General features: G+C 38.1%; 1 protein-coding gene and 1 long non-coding RNA gene across 3 annotated transcripts in view; both read right to left on the bottom strand.

Moving 5' to 3' along the window:
• Positions 1-446: 446 nt before the first annotated feature.
• Positions 447-1,228, bottom strand: LOC100708966 (uncharacterized). The gene is made up of 3 exons (XR_134805.5): positions 1,198-1,228; positions 1,044-1,112; positions 447-743 (listed from the first exon to the last, which is right to left on the bottom strand). It is a non-coding gene; the product is annotated as an uncharacterized LOC100708966 (long non-coding RNA).
• Positions 1,229-8,484: 7,256 nt separating this feature from the next.
• slit3 (slit homolog 3 (Drosophila)) overlaps positions 8,485-21,916 on the bottom strand; it is a 229,056-nt gene continuing 215,624 nt past the window's right edge. For both annotated transcript variants that reach the window (XM_005467284.4, XM_025910322.1), the window contains 5 exons: positions 13,398-13,552; positions 12,792-12,952; positions 12,054-12,211; positions 11,411-11,616; positions 8,485-11,305 (listed from right to left, as the gene is read on the bottom strand). In XM_005467284.4, coding sequence (XP_005467341.1) covers positions 11,058-11,305; positions 11,411-11,616; positions 12,054-12,211; positions 12,792-12,952; positions 13,398-13,552 — 928 coding nt within the window. In that variant the 3' untranslated portion in view covers positions 8,485-11,057. The remainder of the gene's footprint in view (positions 11,306-11,410; positions 11,617-12,053; positions 12,212-12,791; positions 12,953-13,397; positions 13,553-21,916) is intronic.

Here is a 21,916-nt window from a genome sequence, read left to right as displayed (position 1 = left end):
CCGTATATTTTTTTTTTTAAATTTGCTGATTTATTTATTTTTGAAATAACTTTAACTTTTATTTTCAGAGCTGGTAAGATTTATTTAATTTAAAAGATTTTTTTTTTTTTTTTATTGCTAAAACATGGCCCTTCTTCCCAGTACTCCTCTTTGTTGACACATGATAAAACATGTGAAAGATCAATCGCAATAATCCCATAACACTGTGTGAGGATACGTGACATTGCAGTCACAACCTAGCAGCTTTAATGCAACAGACCATACAGCTTTATTGTTTGTTAGGTACTTTTATTGAGCAAGACACTGAAGTGCAGAGACAATATTTATTCAAAGTTTACAATGTCTCTGTCAAAGTGCACAGGTAAGCTTTGTTCACATCTAATAGCAATTTTCCTGGTGTAAGATTTCCCACGGTACTCACAGTAGCCTGGCCTTGCCGATTTTAGTTTACAGACAACAATGTCAAAAGGTTTTGTGCTTTTGGTCATATCACCATATGGCTCTCCTGCATCGTTACAAATGGGTGTCACTAGACCTGTGGTAGCTCTGATAAAGGTATTGGTCTCCTTACACTCATTGTTGATGGTTTTAATGCCTCTCCTAGCTATCACGCTAGTACACATGCCAATTCTCATCTGCTGATAAATATGCTGATTTATAAACTTCTGGTAACGCTCATTCTGACAGAGTACAGTGGCAGAAAGCAGCAGCACAAATGCAAACTGGATCCTCATGGCTCCCTGCTGAAGAAAATGTAAAAAAATAAAAATTAGACAATGTGTGGCACCTGACATGAGCACTGAGTAAATGCATACATTTCCTCAATTTAGTTGTGTATTGACTGGATATTGTTCATATTTTTGTTGTTGTTTTATTAAAATGTAGAGTGCTCACACATATCAACAAATAAAACTCCTGGAGAGTTTTTCTAGATATATACTCACTGTGGAAAAGTACATTTTTTAATAAAGTCATAATTAATTTATGTTGCATAAAGGCAGACCAAAATTAAATAGAAAAAAAAAAGGAAAAAACAAACCAACCTTCCGAGTTTAAATCAGAAACGTTGTCAGGTTGCTCAGTTCTCCCGTTCCTTTGTTAAGCTTGTGAAGCTTCAATGGAATATAAAACAGTAAAAAAAGATTTAAAAATGTTACAATATCAATACTACATCACAGAAATATAACTTACTCGTACCTGGAGCACAGTGACGGTGATCAGTGTCAAGTCTCTTCCCTGCTGAATCATTTATAGAACTCATTTTGAACTTTGATTTCTTGGCTCAGCAATACAAGGGGAGGGATTTCTAGATAAAATAGTTCAGTTGGGCAAAGGGAAAAGAAGGAAACAATGTACTTTTTTCACTTTTGGGGTGCTCTACAATTACACCAAACCCCTCGAGACTGGTACAACTTTTATTATATATCAGACTATTGTTTTCAAAGATAAATGAAATAAAATTAAAGTGTGAATGAAAGAAGAATGAAGGATTTTTGCATGAAGGGTGTGTAGTCAGGTATGTATTAAACAATACAGGCAAACATAAGTCATGTTCAGATGTGTAGTTTAATTTCAAATGGTTGAGCAAATTTGGTTTCTTACCCAACTAAACATACCTTTGAAAGGACACTCTGAGACAGTAACGATAAAGCAATGTATTGTATTTAATATATTGTACCTTGAAGAAAACCCTGAAGAAAACAATTTGAACATTGATTACTTCCCAAAATATCAGTCAGGCTGTTTCTGTGGGGTGGAATCTGAAATGCTTAACCTAAATGAACAAATCACAAATTGACAACATTTACATTTAATAAAGCCATTCAAAATCAACATGGCCTGAGTACTAAACCATCTGTGGGAACAACAAACAAACACCCTCTTCTGCTTGTATAATGCTTTACAATGTTTGGCGAAAGGGTTATATTAACAGGAAAGAAGGCAGTAGGTACACTGACTGATCCAAATATTTGCTGATCATAGTTCAGTTTCAGTTTGAGTAAATGATAAAATGTTTAAACTCCCAGTGGACTGTAAACATTTCTGACCTAAATCAAGGGCAAGTTTACTCAGTACTTTACTTTATACTGAGTATTTCTGACAGCAAAGGTTCTCCACCTCAATTTAGCACATTTTCCACATGTATATCTATTAACAGTGGTTCATTGAAAATTGTTTTAATAAACAGGTTGTGAATAAAGGGAAGAAGAAAAGATGGTCTCAACAAGCAGGTTATGAGCACAATGATAACAACATCTTGGTGCTAGGTTTTAGGTCCCCTAAGACACAGGAAGTAAGTTTATGCTAATTAGAAAATGTATACAGTAAAAACAAATATATCACTATTGTGCGACACGATCATGTTAGCATGCTAGCTAAGTTTCACACATCTGCGGTCTAGTCAGTACACGATGGAGTACCCCAGTGCCTCTCTCTCTCTATCTCTTTTGTGCCCACACATGCACACACACACAAGTTATGTGTAAATAATGAATACAATCAATAAAGAGTATATATATCTTTAAAAATATACATAATCATGGCTATGTTCTTCAAGATGTTTTTGAACTAAGGAAACAGTATTTGTCATTGCCCAGACTATGACAACACACACACACAAACTGCTAACGCTCTTACACAGTTCTCTACTTGTGTCCTGTGTGAATTCCCCTCCCTCTCTCTAGACATAACACCCTCTGAAGATAAGCAACACCTCAACCGACACTCACTTTGACTGCATGAAAATAAGGTTTTTAAAATGATTGAAAGGTTAACAGTTGTCTATATTATTATTTTTTTATTTCTTTCACCTTATTCAGCAAGTTTGCTGATATAATTTGCCACTATTTTTACAGTAAACGATATCCATGATATATGTAACACTCAGCTTTGACTTTAGTGGCACTATTAAGCTCACTGTTTATTAATTCTAAACCAAATTGATTTTATGCTATCACATAACCACTTATTGAAAATATAAAAAATGGTTAAAATGGATATCCTATCATTCCCCTTTTTGCACATATGCATTCCACATGGCTGATGATGCTGCTACCACTAGAGGGTACCCTAATCCTTTTTATATCATATATAAGCTCACACAGAATACAAACAAGGTAAATGTTTAAACATATAAACTGGTTTCATTCATTTTACAGTCATTTTTTCCCACCTCTACTCTTTAACCCGATATTACTCTTAAAATATGAGTTCACAAATGTTTGATTGTTAACTTAAGACACAAAAACAACCACAGGTGTGGTCAACACTGCAGCTGCATGCAACTTCATTATTTCCAAGTTACTGTCCAAATCAATAAATGCATAACATTCAAAATAGTTTACTTTCAACATTTTTTAAACAATTAATTTGTATGCTCATTATACATGTTTGTATTTGCAAAGATCACCAAAAAGTGACAGTAAATCGGTTCGTGGCTATGTTAGCAGCAAGTATCACAGAATGAGTTCAAATCCATTTGATACAGAGGCAAAAAATAGACCATGCTAGAATGAGTTGTTTGATGGATTTGTGAGACTCTGGAGTTTCTTTAAGACCGCTGAGAGTTAGCTTCATGTATCACAATTTGTAACCACCCGACCCACAATCTCAAGTAGAGAACATAAAGTACATCATCGTCTTTATGAACCTTGAGCATTCTGTGTTACAGGTCACACTTGTTCTGAGTAATTACACTCAGTGTTTGCTCGGAAGCTGAGGAATGGTCAACCACAACTTTGTTTACTAGGTTAGCTGCACACTCTGGCTTTCTGTTTCCTACACTGTTGTGCACTTTTACACAGTGCTTTGAGGCTACTCTTTTCTGAAGAATAGAAACAGCTCGCTGTTGCTTTATTTAAAAAAAAAAAAAAGATTGATGCTGACAGTATATGGATAGACAATATTATGGCTTATATATTTAAAATCCCTGAGCTTTTAATGATAACACAGATTCATTTTTTTAATCATTAATATAATGGGTATTGATAATGAATTGATTATGTAATAGAGTGTATAATACATTGTTTCGATTTTCTTTCTATGAGATTTTATAAACCAAATATAAGCTGTGTAGGAGGTTATTTAACATGGCGGTTTTTTGGTCATTAATTTCTAACATGCATCAGTGTCAGTTTCATAGCACCTAGGATAGATTTCTTCATATTTTATTTATATTTGATGTATGGGTTTCTTGTAGGTTTACAGATGGATTTCATGGTGTCACTGATGGTAAGGATGACGAATTATTTCCCGTGCACGTATTTTTCCTGAATTGATTACCATTAATAATGGTTTAGGTACAGTCCCATTGTGCTTAGAGGAAGCGCCTTGCTGATGTTGGTAATCCAAGCATCAGCTAGACCACCAGAAAGTCTAAATTTTGAATTTTGACGTCTTAATGTAAACACTTACTCCACCCTATAATCTAGATTTTTACTCTTAAATCATTTCCTATAGGAAATGATTTAGGCTCAGAGTACAGTTATGTAGATGAGAAGATGAGACAGGAAAGAAGAGAGAGAGAGAGAGGATGACAATATGGACTGATTCTTATGTAGCACTTTTCTACTGGAGCACTCCAACAGCTTTATTAAACATGCCTCTTTCACCCATTAATGAAAGGACTTTTTTCTATGCTTAAGCACTTTCTATCTAACAAGGGACCTCAGGTTGCATTTTACCTTGTTGCACATGGTTACCTGCTTAACCTCTAAGCTAAACATGTGTCCCTAAATCACATTTTTTCAAATAGTAAAACTAACAGATAAAATTACTTTAAGGTTTAACAATGTTAACCAAGACTAGAGGCTAGTGCTAACACAGACATCTAGCACAAACACGTTGAAGTGAAGTGTTCACCAACAGCGAGGTGCATGCATGCAGTGAAAGCTGAAAGACAAAAACATAAGCTCAAAAACGGAAACCACAAAAAAGACTGGTGTGAATTCTTCACTTGAGATGTACTTGCGTCAACTCTTCTCTTCTTTTGTTTTCCTCTTGTTTGACTTGTGTTTTTCTGTATTTTCCTGCTCTGTCTTATTCATTTTAGTTGTACAGCACTTTGGTTAATGCTTGTTATTTCAAAATGTGAATAAATTTACTTGACATGATTTCCTAGGTAACTCCATTCTAAGTCATTGTGAGGTAAAGACTTTTCAGTTTTATTTTATTTATATAGCATCAAATTACTGCAATAGTCACTTCAAGGTGCTTTATATTGTAAGGTAAAGAGCCTACTATACTTCAGAGAAAACCACAGCAATCAGACAACCCACTATGAGCAAGAACTGAGTGACAGTGGGAAGGACAAACTCAGTTTTAACAGGAAGAAACGTCCAGCAGAACCAGCTGATCTGACCAGTTGGTGAAGGGAGGGAAAGAGGACAAATGCTATGGGCTTTGGCTGGTCAGACAAAAACGAGCAAAAAACATTACCTTGCATTTTTTTAAATACATTTTTACCTTTTGCATTTAGTGTTCTGAAAATCTATATTAAACTTATACAATGTATTACCACATAATACACTTTTTTTCTCACACTGCACAGAAACATCAAACAGCCACCAAGTGAAGCTCACACTGAAGCAAACGCCCGAAGTAACAACACTTCTAACCTTCAAGCAGATGAGCTAAAACAAAGGAGGACACCAGGTGTCTGTCCTGTCAGCTAAGAACAGGAAACGGATCCAGTAATTTGCACAAGCTAAACAAAACTTGACAATAGAAGTTTAGGCACTGCCTGGTCTGAGTCTCCATTGCTGCTGTGACATTTGGATTGTAAGGTCACATCCATGTACCTAATTCGCATTGCATTAGCAATTCAGCCTGATCTTGGTGTAATGGCGTGGGCGACATTGTGTACCAAGAAGTACACAAGCTACTGAGCACACAAAGTGTTGAAAACATGACTTCACTGTGCTCGAATGGCATCCAAATTCTCCAAATCTAAAGCCAGCACAGAACCTTTGGGATATGGTGGAATAAGAAATGTGAAACATGAATGTACAGCCAAGAAATCTGGAGCAACTGTGTGAGCCCACAATCGTGGGATGTCCCAAACTGTGAGTTTTGTTTACTCTTAGACTGTGCTGCTGCAGGTTGGCTTGTGGTCCCACCCCCACCTCTCTTATAATAGCATCGAAAACATGTGAAAATCACACCTAAAATAAAGAAGTGGTCAACTGATCCAGGACAAACTCATTTTAGTTTCTTTTCTTGGCTTGACTTGTGTTAAGCACTGTTTAAATGTATAAATTTAGATGACACACTTATGAAAAAATAAAATGACTGTTCAGTAGGCTCCAATCACTGAATTATCAACATGCAATGTCCTCTCTGTCTGTACAATGCTGCCATCTTCTGGTGGGAAACATTCTGGTCAATTAACATTAGTCAGGATGTTTTGACTTCCTCAGCTGTCTGCATGCTAATTAGTATAAAGGGATGGATTCCATGCAAAGATAACATTAGGGAATTGTTAAGGCTCTCTTATAACATACAGTGTGATCTGTAAAAAAAAAAAATAGCAAAACACTCTGTGGGTTTCATGTTATCAGAGTTAAACACTTTTATATTTCTCTGAAAGTAAGACATTTCTCAGAGCCTAAAATGAAAGGTTTTTACCTGCAGACCTGTCCTGTTGGACCAGTTCAAAGATAAGTATTCTTCTGAATTGATGTTTATAGTATGCACTAAAAACATTTAATATTTTTTTGTGAGTTTCTAAGTTTCTTTAAGACCACTAAAGCATAGCTCTGTGCAGATCCATTTTGCACCTTTTGCAACCACTAAGAATTAGTGATTAAGGGCTTATTGTGACATTTTTTTTTAACTTCAAAACCACAAACATCCTGGGAAACACAGCTTCCTATCTCTACTTGGTAAACCACAACCATTACATCCATATCTGTCCACATGTAACTTTGCCCCTGCAGGTGAAAAAAAAATGAGTCATTGCTTACTGATGTTAAACTTCTTTAATACATTAAAAATTGAATGTGAATGTACTCATGTTTTATTCTAAAAAACAGAGCTGCCAAATAATGGCTGTTGGCAACCGTCACATACTCCTACCTTTACTGTATAACAAACACCCAGTTTTCTGTGTAACCATCTTATCTCCAATCAGGTAAGGTCAGGTGTTCATTAAAACCTAAACCTATTAGAAATACTTAGAATCATAAAATGAAACAAACGCTAAATGTAATTTTATTCAAATAAAATGAATGCCAATTGTCCTTATTTTTTCGTGTACTTTTTAGAATTCAGAAGTTACAATTCAAATCGATATCAAGCAACCGACACCTTTGAAAAATGTGAACTTAAAATACAAATGGAGTACCATTTTCGAGGAGAGGCAATCAGTCTTAACTGCAGCAGTCAACTGTCCATCAGCATCAACACACCATCAGAAAGCAACAACCCAAGAGCAATGGCAGACCAGCCCAGGAGCAGCAATATGTTTAATGCCATAACTGGTGAGTTATAAGTGAGGAGGAGCCATCATGGAAGGCCGGCGGATAGAGGAGGTTGTTGACATTCAGAAATCCTACCAATGGCTGGACAAAGCTGGACTGAAAGAAAGCACAGAGGCACAACTTATGGCAACACAGGAAGAAACTCAGTGCAAGATCCATAGAGGCTGGGGTCTATCACACCAGGTAAGACCCCAGGTGCAGGCCCTGTAAAGATATCCCCTCAGACAATCCAGCACATAACAGCAGGGTGCACGACGCTAGCAGGCAGGGCATACATGTAACACCATAAAAAAAGTGGCCGGTATAGTATACAGGAAGATCTGTGCCGAGTATGGCCTGGAAGTTGCGAGGTCAAAATGGGAGTCGCCCCCTGGGGTGGTCGAAAAGGACTGAGCCAAGATCCTGTGGGACTTCCAGATACAGATGATGACTAACCAGCCGGACATAGTAGTAGTGGACAAGCAGAGGAAGACTGCTATATTGATAGATGTACCAAACAACAGCAACATCAGGAAGAAGGAACACGAGAAGGTGGAGAAGTACCAAGAGTGGAAGAAGAACTCGAGAAGATGTGGAGTTTGAAGGTAACAGTGGTCCCAGCGTTAATCGGACCACTCGGTGCAGTGACCCCAGAGCTACGAGAGTGGCTCCAGCAGATCCCAGGAACAAAATCAGAGACCTCTGTCCAGAGTAAAGTCAGAGCAGCAAAGATACTGTGCGGGACCCTCAAGCTCCCAGGCCTCTGGTACAGGACCCAAGCTTGAACCTGGATGGACCCCCTTTTGACTTCTTGACTTAATTCTTTATGGCATTGATTAAACAAGGTGCTGAAAACATTCCATACTGACATACTGTATGGTGACATACATATGACAGCATCATACTGCAAGTAAGACAGCTGTGAATCTCCCACTTCACCCCATCCCAAAGGTGCTCTACTGGATTGAGCTCTAGTGACTGAAGATAATATAAAAAATGTATTAAAAACTCACACATGAAAGATTACTATAGTTTCAATGGTAGTTTAATTTTAACATTCAACATAAGTATCAATTATCACTCACATAATCATGTTTTTTAAACCTAGGACATATACAAGTGTTTGATTTTACAGTTATTTTCATCGTCAATAACTAATAACTGAGGTGCTTTATTTTGTTCAGAATGAAAAGCCAAGCAATCAGTATCAGGATACGAAGATGTGCAAAGGGTAAAAGGAAAAGAGGGGACAGTTAAAGGCTGGAACTGCTGTAAAAATGAGGGTAGAAGCTAACAAGTAGGAAAATGAAAGGGAATAGGTTGTGAATGAAGGAGACACTGTGGGGAAAAGATAATATCCTCTTGAAGACTGAAGAAAAGTAGGGAATGAAAGGAAAAGGTTCATAGTGAAGAAGCAAAAAGAACCAAAGTGTAGAAAATCATAATTTTAACACTGTTGCAAACCTTTAATAGCAGAGCTGTAAATTTACTGCAAAAGTGTGACGATACTTTGCCTCTGTGTAAACAAAGCAACATTGTATAAAGTAAACAGTACAGTAGTAGTTACATCATATTAATACTTTTAATTGTGTTAGTCAACTATGGGCAATAAGAAACCGCACAGGTGATGTATTTTTGTTCAGTCGTGTTGTTGTTCCTTGCATGTAATCAGATTCTCTCATGTGACAAACTGACAGAAGCTATTTTTAGTTGTGATGGTGGAGGTTTGCTGTGATCACACTGAAGCAAATTCCATTTTGGTCAACAAGAGCACAGGATTGTTTTTAACCTCCACCTACAATGTCAACACTCAAATTAAAACCATTATTGAATTACCAAAATCTTCACCTTTACAATAAAATGATTCCTTCCATATGCATTTTAAAGCAAATATTGGTTCTTGCTTTATATATTGTTATTGTAACACAACAAATGCTCTATTTTTATAAAAGAGGGTAAAACACAGAAATTGGTACGTGGTACTGCAGTTTCACATTCATCACAAAGCTATGAGGCACTTTCTACAGAGAATCTTTCAAACTGAAAGAACTGCCACGTGGTTAAGGCTTTATATTACTTAATTTGAGGTTTTTACATTTCCCAGGACCTTAAAATACAATCTAATTAAGAGATTAGGGAGAGGTATACCACGTAAGGCCACACATTTATTTTGATTGTTGTTATGGACTGGTGTGAATTGCTACATGTGACACTATGATGCTTATTTATCCAAAAACGACGAGTTATTCAGTAGCAGCTGTTGAAAATATTGCAGCAAACCTTTTGGATTTCAACACAGGCACATCAAAAGTAGTGAACTTGCATAAATCAGCAACATTTTTCAATAATTTCTGACATCCTTATCTGTTAAGGCAAAAACATGTGACTTTGGTGTATTGTTGTTATTAAAACAGTTTGTCCTTGTTAAGCATTAATTGAATAGCAAACAGCAAGAAGTGGCTTATTTGCTATTTATACCAAGTTTGACATCTCACATTGCAGCATTGACGTATAGGTATTATGCAGGGTGTGACATCACTCCATTTGTTAAGGGTGTAAAAAATACCTTGGAGCACAACCAGCTACACTCAGTAAGTTACTCTTGAGAAAGCTCCTTGTTATTTAAAAGGATAACTCAAAAAAGATGTCTTCCCGTCTCCACTCGTGTATGTTTTAAATCTCAGCAGTCTAACTCTAACAAGTTCAGAGTGAGCATAATGCTGAATTTACAGCATGTTTTTCATTATTATTGATTTCTATGGGAATTTCTGATTCATAACATTTTCCAATGAATAGCAGATGCCTTTTCAATTTAATGTCAAACCTTATGTGGCTCCAAGTGTGGCGTGCAACAGCAAACAAGAATGACACAATATTAGAGCAAACTGTTAAATCATCTCTGTGAAAAGAGTCTTTTATGGGAACTCACATGTGAGGATAATGTCCATTATATAGAGAAGCAGGTTAGCTAGGCACATACAGTTCGCTTTCAGCCTCCAAGAAGGAGGACTTCAAAAGCCTGCCACCTTTTCCTTTGTGTGGAATCAACAGAGCTCTTTCTTCTTCTCTGCTCTTCTCTCCCAGTGTCCCACACATTGGCACTCACATTAACATCATGCAAATACACTTAGAAGATATAAAATTCATTGGGTTAGGGTAAATATTTATATAGATTTACACATATATAAATTCATATACTTTTAAGGAATGTTAATCTATTTTGCTGTGTACTTCTTACAAGGTAAAAATAACATTTTTATACTATGTAACACATTATATAATCAACATATTAAAAAAATCAGTCCTTTTATCATCTTTTAGAAAAAAAAATCCATAATAAAAATAACTTCTATGCTTTTTCTCACTTATATCTTACAATATATTTTCTCTCTGTCAAAACACACACACGTGTCCCATTTTTGTTTTTGTTTGTCGTTTCTCTTGGCAGCAAATTGGCAGCGGTCAAACAAAATGTGGAAATTAAAAATTGCGTCATGCTGGTGCTCATCAATGTGGAAAATTCTCAGAGCGACAACTTCGTTGATGTGTGGAATTCACAAAATGGCGGCGGTGAGTGCTGCAAAACAAACTGCTGTGCTGTTACAACGGGCATTTGGAGCAGCCGCATTCCAGAGCGGTTTCCATCTCCTCTGAGTACGAGGTGCCGTCTGTGCAGCGGAAAACCACCTTCCTCCGTCTGGTCTTGGTGACGCTACAGCAAACACCAGGTGAAGCCTGGCAGGATCTGGAACAGTCCATGCGGGGAATCTTGCTGGTGGATGTGCATGTTCTTAAGGGTTGGTGGCGCTTCAGCTGTTCTCTTACCATTTCTCCTTGACATGTGATTTCTGCATGTTGGTGGAGTTAACAAAAAAAGCACATATTTTAAATCATAATATGCACTCATTCTCTGCTCATTTCCATTTCTTCTTTTTATAATCTTTTAGTGTTACCTGTGTCACAAGTAGGCCCAGTGAACCCTGGCTGACAGTGACAGAACGGCTCTCCCCTTTCTGACACCCGACACTCCCCACGCCCACAGCGAACCCCCCTGCATGCTGGAGGCTCCTGTCGTCGGTTACAGAACTGACCCTGATAGCCTTCATTACACTGGCAACTGTAAGACTGACCCTTGGGAACACACTGGCCATGAGAACATCTGGAGAAAGAGCAGAACAGAAGGAAAACATGTTACAGGAGAGAATTATACTGGGGTTGGTATGTGGTTTCATCCATGGTTGCTTTAAAACCACTAAACCCACATGATTTCGAAATCTATACTAAACAAAGACCTGGCTCGTATGACAAAATGGCATTAGAAACATCACAAACAGGTGGCAATTATTCATTTTATATGACAAACAGAAAATAAAGCTCGACTTCTGTGTGTGGTCAAAGGGTCTGACACGAGGGTTTCTTTCATTTCTTTACCCCTATCAGTATAACGTAGCAAGACTAATCAGAAATGTCTTTTTCTTAAACTTTTACAGGATGCACGCTTTACAGAATGTGCTTAAGTGTGCCCATATCCATGAGTTAGTAATTGCAAGTTCACATTCACACCTCACATACAATGTCTCTGCCATTTTGGCTTACCTGTTGTTCTGACAGGGGTTTGTGCCTGTCGTCTGGTCACACAGAGCCCCACTGCGTCCAGGAGGACAATCGCAAGTTACTCCCGTCTCTCCTCCTTCTCTGCATGCACCCTGTGCACAAACACTGCACGAATGACACCCTGCAAGAATGCCATCACCCTAGTGACAGAACATAAAATAAGAAATCAGTGTTAGAAACAACAAGCATGGAGGTAGGTGGCACAACCAGAGACATGTTTTGATATTGCCTTAATGCTGTAGCCCTTCAAGGGTCCACATTAAATATGTCTCCAAATTGGAAAGACAACGTTTATACTTTTCCATAGCAGCTACTGACTTTGTTGAAGTGCCCTAAAACTCATCAGACTGAAAAAATCTATTCTACAGTGGCTTATATTATGAAAGTGAATGCTTGCTTGGATTGGATCCTCGCTCTGAACCCAAAACAGAACACTGCTGTCATAAGGTTTTTCACTATGATTTTTTTACATGGTATTTCAGCCAGATGTCCTCTTACTATTGCCAAACATAACTTTCTTTGATGATATGTTGATAGGCGAATTTACAGGACAGAGTTACGGGATTATGAGTTACAAAACCAATGTAGGCCATAGAGTTCTCAATAAAACCTTCAAGGCTTCTTAACAGCACTGAATGAACTTATAATACTTTAATTCTAACATGCTACTGTGCGTTCCAGTAAATGCTGTGAAATCTGTGCTATCCGTTGTGTAATTACCTTGCCCTCAATTCTTTGTAGCTGTCCTGCTCCTCTGGATCTATAACTCAGGTCTTGAGGCTCCCCATTGATCTGGACATTGTGGACGCAGCCGCTAAAACCCTGAGGGGATCGTTCAGGCCCTGGACGCAGACCTGAGGCCACGACCTGGGATGGCACTCCTGGGAATTGGTGAAAATAAAACGAGAAACAAACATAGAAATGAGCATTAATAACAATGGAAAGTATAGCATAATGTTTGATTAAGATATTTCCTTTATTGGTTTCATTCTGGCTTGGCTTACACTGAAATACAACAAGAATACGCCATTGCAGCTCTCACTATTGCACAATAACAGTATGTCTCTCTTACTCGAGAAAAAAGGAGTTACTGTTCTCAGAGGCGTGTCTCTTTCTCTTTCTTGAAGAAAAGTTGAATAAAAACAGTTTTCCACTTCCTTACCACAACCCTTGCTGTGATTTAGTGCGCGTTAGTCTGCGTGCGTGTTGTGTGTGCCTATACGCGTATGTACCCATGCGCTGCATAGCAAACAGAAAATAGGGTAGGCAAAAGTAACATCTGTGTACGGCAAATGCATCGTGTTTATAAAAAATGTGTGTGCGTACCTCCTATGTAAAGCTGTGTGTTGTGGTCGACGGAGGGCTGGCGCGCCAGCTTTCCCAGGCTCTTGTTGGTGCTGTTATCCACCACTAGGCTCAGTGAGTGGTTCTGAATAAGCAGCTCAACTGTGTGGAAAAGCCCATCATTCACAGACTCAACGCTGTAACGAACGCACAAATGCACACAAACAGAAAAAAAGGACATAATTTCAGTACGTGCATGATTATGATAGATTACCGTTGCTTTCTAGACCAGACAGGAGAATTAAGGAGGGAAAAACTGTTAGAGCAAATTGGAAATGCCAGACACAAAACAGACTCCAAACATTTTCGAGTCAAACAATTTTTTTCTTTGTTTTGTTGTGTTTGCAAATCGACCAACCTAAATGAAAAAGAAATTAGGGAAATCTGTGTCGAAATGCTATCCTGAGACATAAAACAGACTGATTACATCCTCAATACTGTGTTACTTTGGAAGGGATTATAATGTGGGCTTGATCTATTTCATGATTTCCTAACATGGGGGTTGAGGCCCAGTACTTTCTAGCAGCACATGGGCTTGTTTGTTCTGATGAGCTTAAGCCTTGGGGCAAAACCGGATTCTTACAATTTAATAGCCGGACTCAACCAGTTTGGACCATTGTGGTAAAGATCTGATATTTTTTGGAAGAATAAATGTTTCCATTGAAGAGAAGTCTGCAAAGAACTAACATTATGACCTTTTGCACCATGTTTGACCCTGGGAGGAAAGTGTATGTGTTCATGTGTGAATGCGTGTGTCTGAGATTCTCTGCTAAGTGGTTTTTGCTGGAGGGGAGACAGACAGCTATAGAGACAGTGGTTTGGCAAAGCTGAGAGAAGGAGAGAGAGAGCGAGAATGAGAGACAGAGAGGGAAAGAGAGGTAAATCGCGGGGTGGTAAAGTTGACCGTGCCTCCGCTCAACCAAGTTCTTGCAGAACATCAAAAACAGAAATGAACAAGTGAAGCTACTCTTTCTGCTGGTGGTCTGCTCCAGACTCCCACAGCGAAACATCAGGACAATACTTCCCTTTGTCTGCAACCACTTATTTGCTAACTAGCTAAGGAGCCTTAAATCAGCTGTGATTGACAGCTGTTTATAGAGCGTTCAGATTACAGCGATGTTACATTAACAGCAAATGGAGCAAGGTTTGTGAGTTCTGGATATGGGCCAGTGTGACTTTCATAAAAATGCTGACCATTCAGAAGGACAAAAGAACAGTATGGGTTACAACATACACTATAACACATTAACAGGCTTTAAAAAGAATCAAGAATTTATTATCGACTCATTTGCTTTGTCTCCTCATGTGTCAGTGTCCTCGACAACTGGATAAAAATTAGGAATCTATTTTTTTAACCAGTTTTTATTCATTGAAAGTGCTTGATTGAAGGTTTTACAAGGACATGTGACTGTCCATCAACAAATGTGAAAACCATTTGATTGTCATGACATCTGTCGTGTTTAGCACGCAGCTAAAAGCTTGTAAAATAACAACTGTAGACTCAGTACAGACACATACATGGTTTCCATTAGGAACCGTGTAATTTAATAAAGGCTGAGAACCGTCCTAGAAAACATAGCAAAATGATGGTCTGCTAGCCTGAAAAATCAGTTATGTACCTCAGCAGCCTCCTTCTCAAACCTAACTTTGTATTACTCTAGTTCTTTCATTTTTTGCATTACATATCATTTTTTCTTTCCTCTTTATTCATCACTTCCCTTTCCTTATCTTCTTCCTTGTCCACTTCCCCATATCTTCTCTTTTTCTCTTTTTGCTCTGCTTCAATCACCTTTCTAGCCCTAATGTCATTTAATAGTCATTTTTACCCTATTCATCTTCTAAAGCTTCTTTGCTTTAATTCCAAAAGCTCTTCATCTCATTTTCCCCTCATTTGCTCAACTGCCTGCTTTCTTAAATTAAATGGAGCTGCTCACAAAGCTGAAAACTCTCAGATTGATTTGTTGTGCAGGAACCTTATAAACACATTTTTAACCCATCATACATGGACATGTAAAACTCAGCACTGGACTTGTTGTGAAACCAAAAATCCACCAGATGGAAGTAGCTGACTAAAGACTAGCATGTCTGAGTCTGAGCAGCTGGCAGTGCTGCAGGTGGGTGCGTGAGTTTGAATGTTACCGACATTAAAATTCCTTATTTTTTTAAAGTGGATATTTTCAATAGCTTGTCCATGATTTCTGTGCCTGCATGTTTATGAATTATTCTGCAGATTTAAAATATATAACAGCAAAAAGGTCCTGGGTTTAAATACACTGGCCAGCTCGAGCCTTTCTGTGTGGAGTTTGCATCTTCTGCCTTTGCTTAGGTGGGTTTTCAACAGGTACTCTGGCTTCCTCCCACAGATCAAAGACATACATATTAGGTTAAATAACTGATCTAAATTGTAAGTAAACTTTAAGTATGAATGTGAGCAGGAATGAGTGCTTGTCCCTCGGTATTAGCCCTGAGATACATATACATATTGTCCAGTGTGTGCCCCACCTTTTGCCCTATGACAGCTCGGATAGGCTTCAGCCTGACCATTAATTAAACAGCCAGTTACGAAAATGGATGGATGGATACAGTGTATGCCTACAAATGTGTGCACAATTATGTATGTTTTAGATACTTCTAAAGATGACTCTGTTAGCCCTGTGTATTAGTACGAGAAACTGTCCATTATAGAATTCAATAAAACAAACACACAGCCGTAGCAGATTGAAACTGCCTCTCTCTCTAACTTTCACTGTATTCATCCAAAGCCACAAGGGATGCTAATTTCCTGTCAGTCCAAAATCTTGAATGAGCACATACACACACAAATAAACTTCACCAAGAAAACTTCCCAAACCCAAAAACTGGCTTTCTGTCATATAAGAGACTCTAATACAAACCCAGAAGTAATTACAGGTCATTGACTTTATCTCAAACTGAAAAAAAAAAACATATTTGGAATAGAAATAACCATGGAGATCCACTTACACTGTTAAATCTAATTAGCCACTCCTATCATTTATTACGGTGTTTCTGAAGCACATTTGCTGCGTCTGTATGTGAGCTTGCAAACATGCATGTGTGAATGTTTTTTAACAACTATACATCTACAAGTTTATACAACTACAGTAGTATGTAGTCTTTGTGCAATATCGATGTATGTTCGAGTGAGCTAACTTGTTTGTGAGACTGTATGTATGTGTGTGTTAAACAGCCCAGTCTGATTAAAATGATGCTCAGCAGACACACATCCCAGTTCCATATTGCTGTGGTAACCTCAATTAGTCATTACTGAGACGGCAGCTGGAGAATGGAGCACTCCTTCACTGTTTTCCTTCCTTATTTTTTCAGCTTTCACTAAACCAGGCTGGCCAGTTCAGATGAAATTTGTACTTTTCAGGAGTGGATTCACTGCGTTTTGATGTCGAGTCTCAGGAATGAGGACTTGTTGTTTCAGGCCTCTAAGAACTCAGTATTCAAATGTCTCAATAGCCTCTGAGAATTTTAAACCTATAATGTTCAAGGATTGTCTGTCTGTTTTAACCACAGCCTTGTGGCTTTAAAGAGCCAGATTCAGGTCAGACATTGAGTCACTTTATTCACCCAAATGAAGGTCCAAAATCTTGAGGAAGCCCTGTATCTGAATAGAAACTGCTTGCTATGGTCACTCGTTTGTATGTATGTTTCCATACTGGGTGTATGTGATACACTGTATATTTAAGTGAGTTACAATTAAGGAACACCTGCACAATGTTATAAAGTCCAACTGTTATGTTACGTTATGCCCTCCAGAAATGATTATGTTTGACATAAGCTCAAATCTATGGCCATTTATAATGTTTCTTCCATTCTTTGCATCACTTTCCCTTTTCTCTTCTTCAACCATCTGTCATCATCATCCTTCAACACTTTACCTGTCTTTCTTTCTGTCTCCTTTCTGCCCACTCATCCATTCCCCTATCCTTTTTTTTCTGTGCTGCCTTTACTGCTCGATCCCTTTCTCCTTTCAAGTACCCATCCATCCCTGCATCACTCTCTCTGTCACTTGCTGATGAATAACAGTAGATGTGCTCTCTTTGACCTGATGGGAGATTAGTGTGACATTTAGTAAAGGGCACCACATGAATACACAACAAACACATGCGCTGTGCCCCCTCCCCTGCACACTGGCGTGCACACACAAAGGCACACATTTTCATTTAACACTTTCATCTGGTGCTAATGAGGGCACAGTGAAAGACTTGTACACCTTCCCCTGCCTCTCCTTCTGTTGCTGCCTTCCATCTCGATTTTTTTTTTAACTACAAAAAGAGACATTCCCCTCTTCGACACATCCCTTGTATTCATTTCATTTTAATTATTCCCTCTGGTTTCTGCCTCTGCATTTCTTTAGTGAGGCCTGTTGAAATTCTACTCCTTTTTGGAATCCTTTATTTCTTTTTATTCTTTTTTTGCTGTTGATATTTTTGTTGTGTTGTTAGCTCCATTATTGTTATAGCAAATAACACTGAACAGCTGTTATCAGTTGTGATTACTCATAAGTTTGGTTAGTCGTCAACTTCTTGTACTTATAGTGACCCATATTATGTAGGAAATATATAGTGGTGGTGAATAAGTGCATATAAATTCCTGATTGTATTCTACCAGGTTATCAGGGTGATACAAGTCACTTGTCACCCATCACATGGTAACCTGTGTTCAGCGTTGTGAAAGTGTATATTTTAACGCTACACTTTAACAAAACTGAAATGTAACCCAAATGGCGAGTATCAAACTCAAGTCTTGAAGGCCAATGTTGTGTGACTTATTCCACGGCCGACTCTCTTCTCTCCTTCAGCATATTTCTTGAGCTGTGGAAACATCATTCATGATCAGTGAGATGTCACAGCCATCATTAAACGAGGTGGTAACTGCATACTGAGCTTGCCACTTGGTGAAGCAGGCTGTCAGTGGGTGATATCTATGTGTGATAGCAATGCATGCATGGCCTCTTAACTAAATTACATGTATGGAGAATGCAGAATGTATAGAAAGTGATTGTGCATGTTTTATGAGGAAAGAGAAATGAAATTATTACATTTGCTATCATTTAGGTTGCACACAATGTGCCTTAATGGCTCTTAGTAATGGTTATTTTAATAGCTATTACTGTAAACTGTAAAAATTTGTTGACAAATGAACTCCACAGGGGACCTTACACGTAATCTGTAAGAATCCACAGACTCACTGGTTTCTCATTTAACACTGGTCTGTGTTATCTGGCCATGACTGCTTCATTTCAGCACACTGTGCCAAACTGGCTTGAACATATCGCCCAGGCTCTCTAGTTTCTTCACAAGATAACTAACCCAGGGATCACTCAGAAACATCCCAGGGACTGGCACTGGTTTCTGGCCCTGGCTGTACAACCGCTGTATAGACAGTGCCATATTTGGGATCTGCCAGAATTGCTGTGCTAAGATTGTGGTGGTTAAACAGTTACGCCATTCTGGACACTATCAGTTCAGTGGTGGCAGGGTGTTTTGCGGTGCCTGCCCAGCCATGTGGTTTGAGTCAGTTTACAATGTATTTCTAAATTAGGGGAGATAAGATAGACCATTTGCAAAAGTCAGAGTCATGTAATCAAAAAATGGCAATGCAAAGCAGCTTGTGGTAAAATAAGCCTCAGTACTGGAGTTCTGCCTTGTCTCCTTTAAGAGACACTGTTTACTGAGAGCTATAGCATTGTAGGCTTAGACATGACTTCATTGTATGGATCTTTGTTTCATACTCTGTCACTCCCATATCCGGATTTGTTTCTTCCCATTTGACACTTTATTTTTTTCTGCTTTTTATGTTCTTAAAGTACGGTATACGTTCTCCCTCTACCCTGTCGTCATCTGTCTCTCTCCACTTTTCTCAGTTGTTCTTGCACTGTGTCTGTCTGTCTCCCTTCCAGGCGTGGCTCATGTCAAGTTAACAAGACCAGACAAGGATAATTCCCTGACTCAGTCTGTGGTTTGCTTTTTCCCTCTGTTCTTCGCCCTCTTTCACTCCATCCCTCGGTCATCCCTCAGTCCTCTCTCATCCATCCTGCAGTTCAGCTGCATTACATGGTCTTTTCATTTCGACGGCTTCTATCCATCTGTTTTACCCCTTCCGTTTTCCTCCTTTGGCGGGCAATGTATTCTACTCAGTTATCTGTTTATTGTGTCGTCTGGTCTTTCATTCATGCCTTCCATCCAGCATCAGTCCATCCATCTGGCTTTCTGGGTCTCTTTCTATCATTATCAGACTGTTAGCTGATCAATCTGTCTTTCTATGCATCTGTGTGTCTCTCTTGCTGTCCCCTCTCCTAGTCAACCCTTTCAGCCCTGCCTCCATCCCACCCCATCTGTGCCAATACCTAATTAGATTCATCCCATCATTTTCAGTCTTTCATTTGATCCTTCCTTCCTCTCTAATGATCCATTCCTCTTGTATTCTCCTTGCTTTTCCCAATATGTCATTCATTGTTAAACACAAGCACATATTCTGTTTAAGGTCATATTTGAAATATGTGGCCTCCACATGTCACCCTACCCAAAAGAAACAGAATAGCACCACAGAAATCAAAAGATTACACAAATGTCAACAAACAAGTCAAACATGATAGGTTAGTAGGTTTTTCTTTCCAACCAAGAAAGAACATCTTTAAATAAAGGGCTGCAGCTCTGAAGCGGAGCTGAATGACTGACTGTACTGGTGGAGGTGTGGAACAAAGTTGATTACTATCAATACATGAGTCTTCTAAACAACTGCTAAATATCTAACAGTGACAACATCTCTACTGAGCTATGGCCCTCTGTGTTTTGAATCCTGACACAGTGGTAAAGGCACAGCATGGAAAAAAAACAAACACTGACAGATATTGTCCTAAAGGCAAATTCTTATTTTCCACCCAAATGGCACAGATTGTATACAAGGTTTAAATAGACCCAATGTTTATCACATTGCCTAACCCATATGGAAATCGCATCTGATGAAAAACATGCAATCATGTCAGTAGATACAAACACCAAATGTCATATAAATAAAGCAGCATATATTGTCTTTGACAATTTAACTCTACTACATGCAAAGACTTTCTTGCTTTATTTTGAGAATTAAAATAAATGTAATTAACATCTATCTACCTGAATTTCTGATTTTCAGAGAAAGGCAAATCTAAGTTTGTCTAATGACATAGAAGCAAAACAGGCAATACTAATAATAATAACAATGATATTAATAACAATAATAATATTAATAATAATAATAATAATACATTTTATTTATAGGCACCTTTAAAGATCCTCAAGGTCACTTTACATTAGTACAACAAAATAAAAACATGAGGTAAATGAGAACTAATAAACAAGTATGAAAGTATAAAAGCTAAACAATAAGCCAAAGTCAAATAGAAAAAATTCAAATGTATGCAGATTTTACTGTAGGTAGATTATTCTGAACATTTCCTACAAAAATGTGACGGTGTAAATGATTCAAATTTGAAATATCTGATGCAGAGCCAGTCTTGCCCTTGACCTAGTAAACTGTGGCTTAACTTTTCTTCTCCTTAAGTTACTTAAGGGATTTGTAGTATGATGTAATATCTTAATCTTAAACTCAAATTCATTATGAACGGGCTGCATATTATCATTAAAACCAAAGACCACCGTCTCCTTTTCTTATGACCTTATTTTTATCCCGAGAAAGTGTGAAAAAACCCCCACAAAGGAAGATGTTAAGAAAATCACTCAGAAATATACAGCAAGGAGAATGAAGAGTGAATGAAGCCCCCCCCCCCACCACACACACACACACACACACACACACACAAACACACACAAACACACACACTGCTCACTTTAATACACTGGAAAAAGAAAAAAAAAGTCTAACAGTATTGTACTTGGATTAGCCGAGTGGTGCACTCACCCTACCCTGTGCAGTAAACACTGTCTATGTACAGTAAATATCTGGTCTAATATATGGCGTTTCATTACAAACACCCACTAGCTGTTTTTGATATTATGTAGTAACATAAATACACATATTTTTGTGCTGATGAGCCCATGTTACCACTTGTATACTGTTCTCTGTGTGTTATAAAAACCACTTGAGGTAATATGGTATGCAGTTTTTCATATTGTGATTTTGACATTGTATTAGCCTCTTCTTATGTGTGTATGAAATAAAACTATGGATGACATCACCCTCAGTGTATTTTACAGTGCACCCTGTAGCCTTCAGACGAGAAGTTGAAAAAACTTTATTGGCACTTAGTGAATTGTGTAACAACAGCTTACATCACTTGCTACTGCGTGAAACAGGATACATTATTTGACATTGCTTACTTCAGGGTTGCATTAAGTGACTTCTTATTGTATCAAGTGACTTGTTATTTAAGCGTTTGAATTGAAGTTTATGACTCGTGTTACAAAACACTACGTATCTTATTCCAGTTGGATACAGTAACCAAATATAAGTATAATGACACTAAAAGG

Source organism: Oreochromis niloticus, linkage group LG2 (genome assembly GCF_001858045.2).
Source record: "Oreochromis niloticus isolate F11D_XX linkage group LG2, O_niloticus_UMD_NMBU, whole genome shotgun sequence".
Taxonomy (NCBI): domain Eukaryota; kingdom Metazoa; phylum Chordata; class Actinopteri; order Cichliformes; family Cichlidae; genus Oreochromis; species Oreochromis niloticus.
The sequence above is the reverse complement of the archived record's forward strand: the minus strand, read 5'-3'. Positions and strand labels throughout refer to the sequence as shown.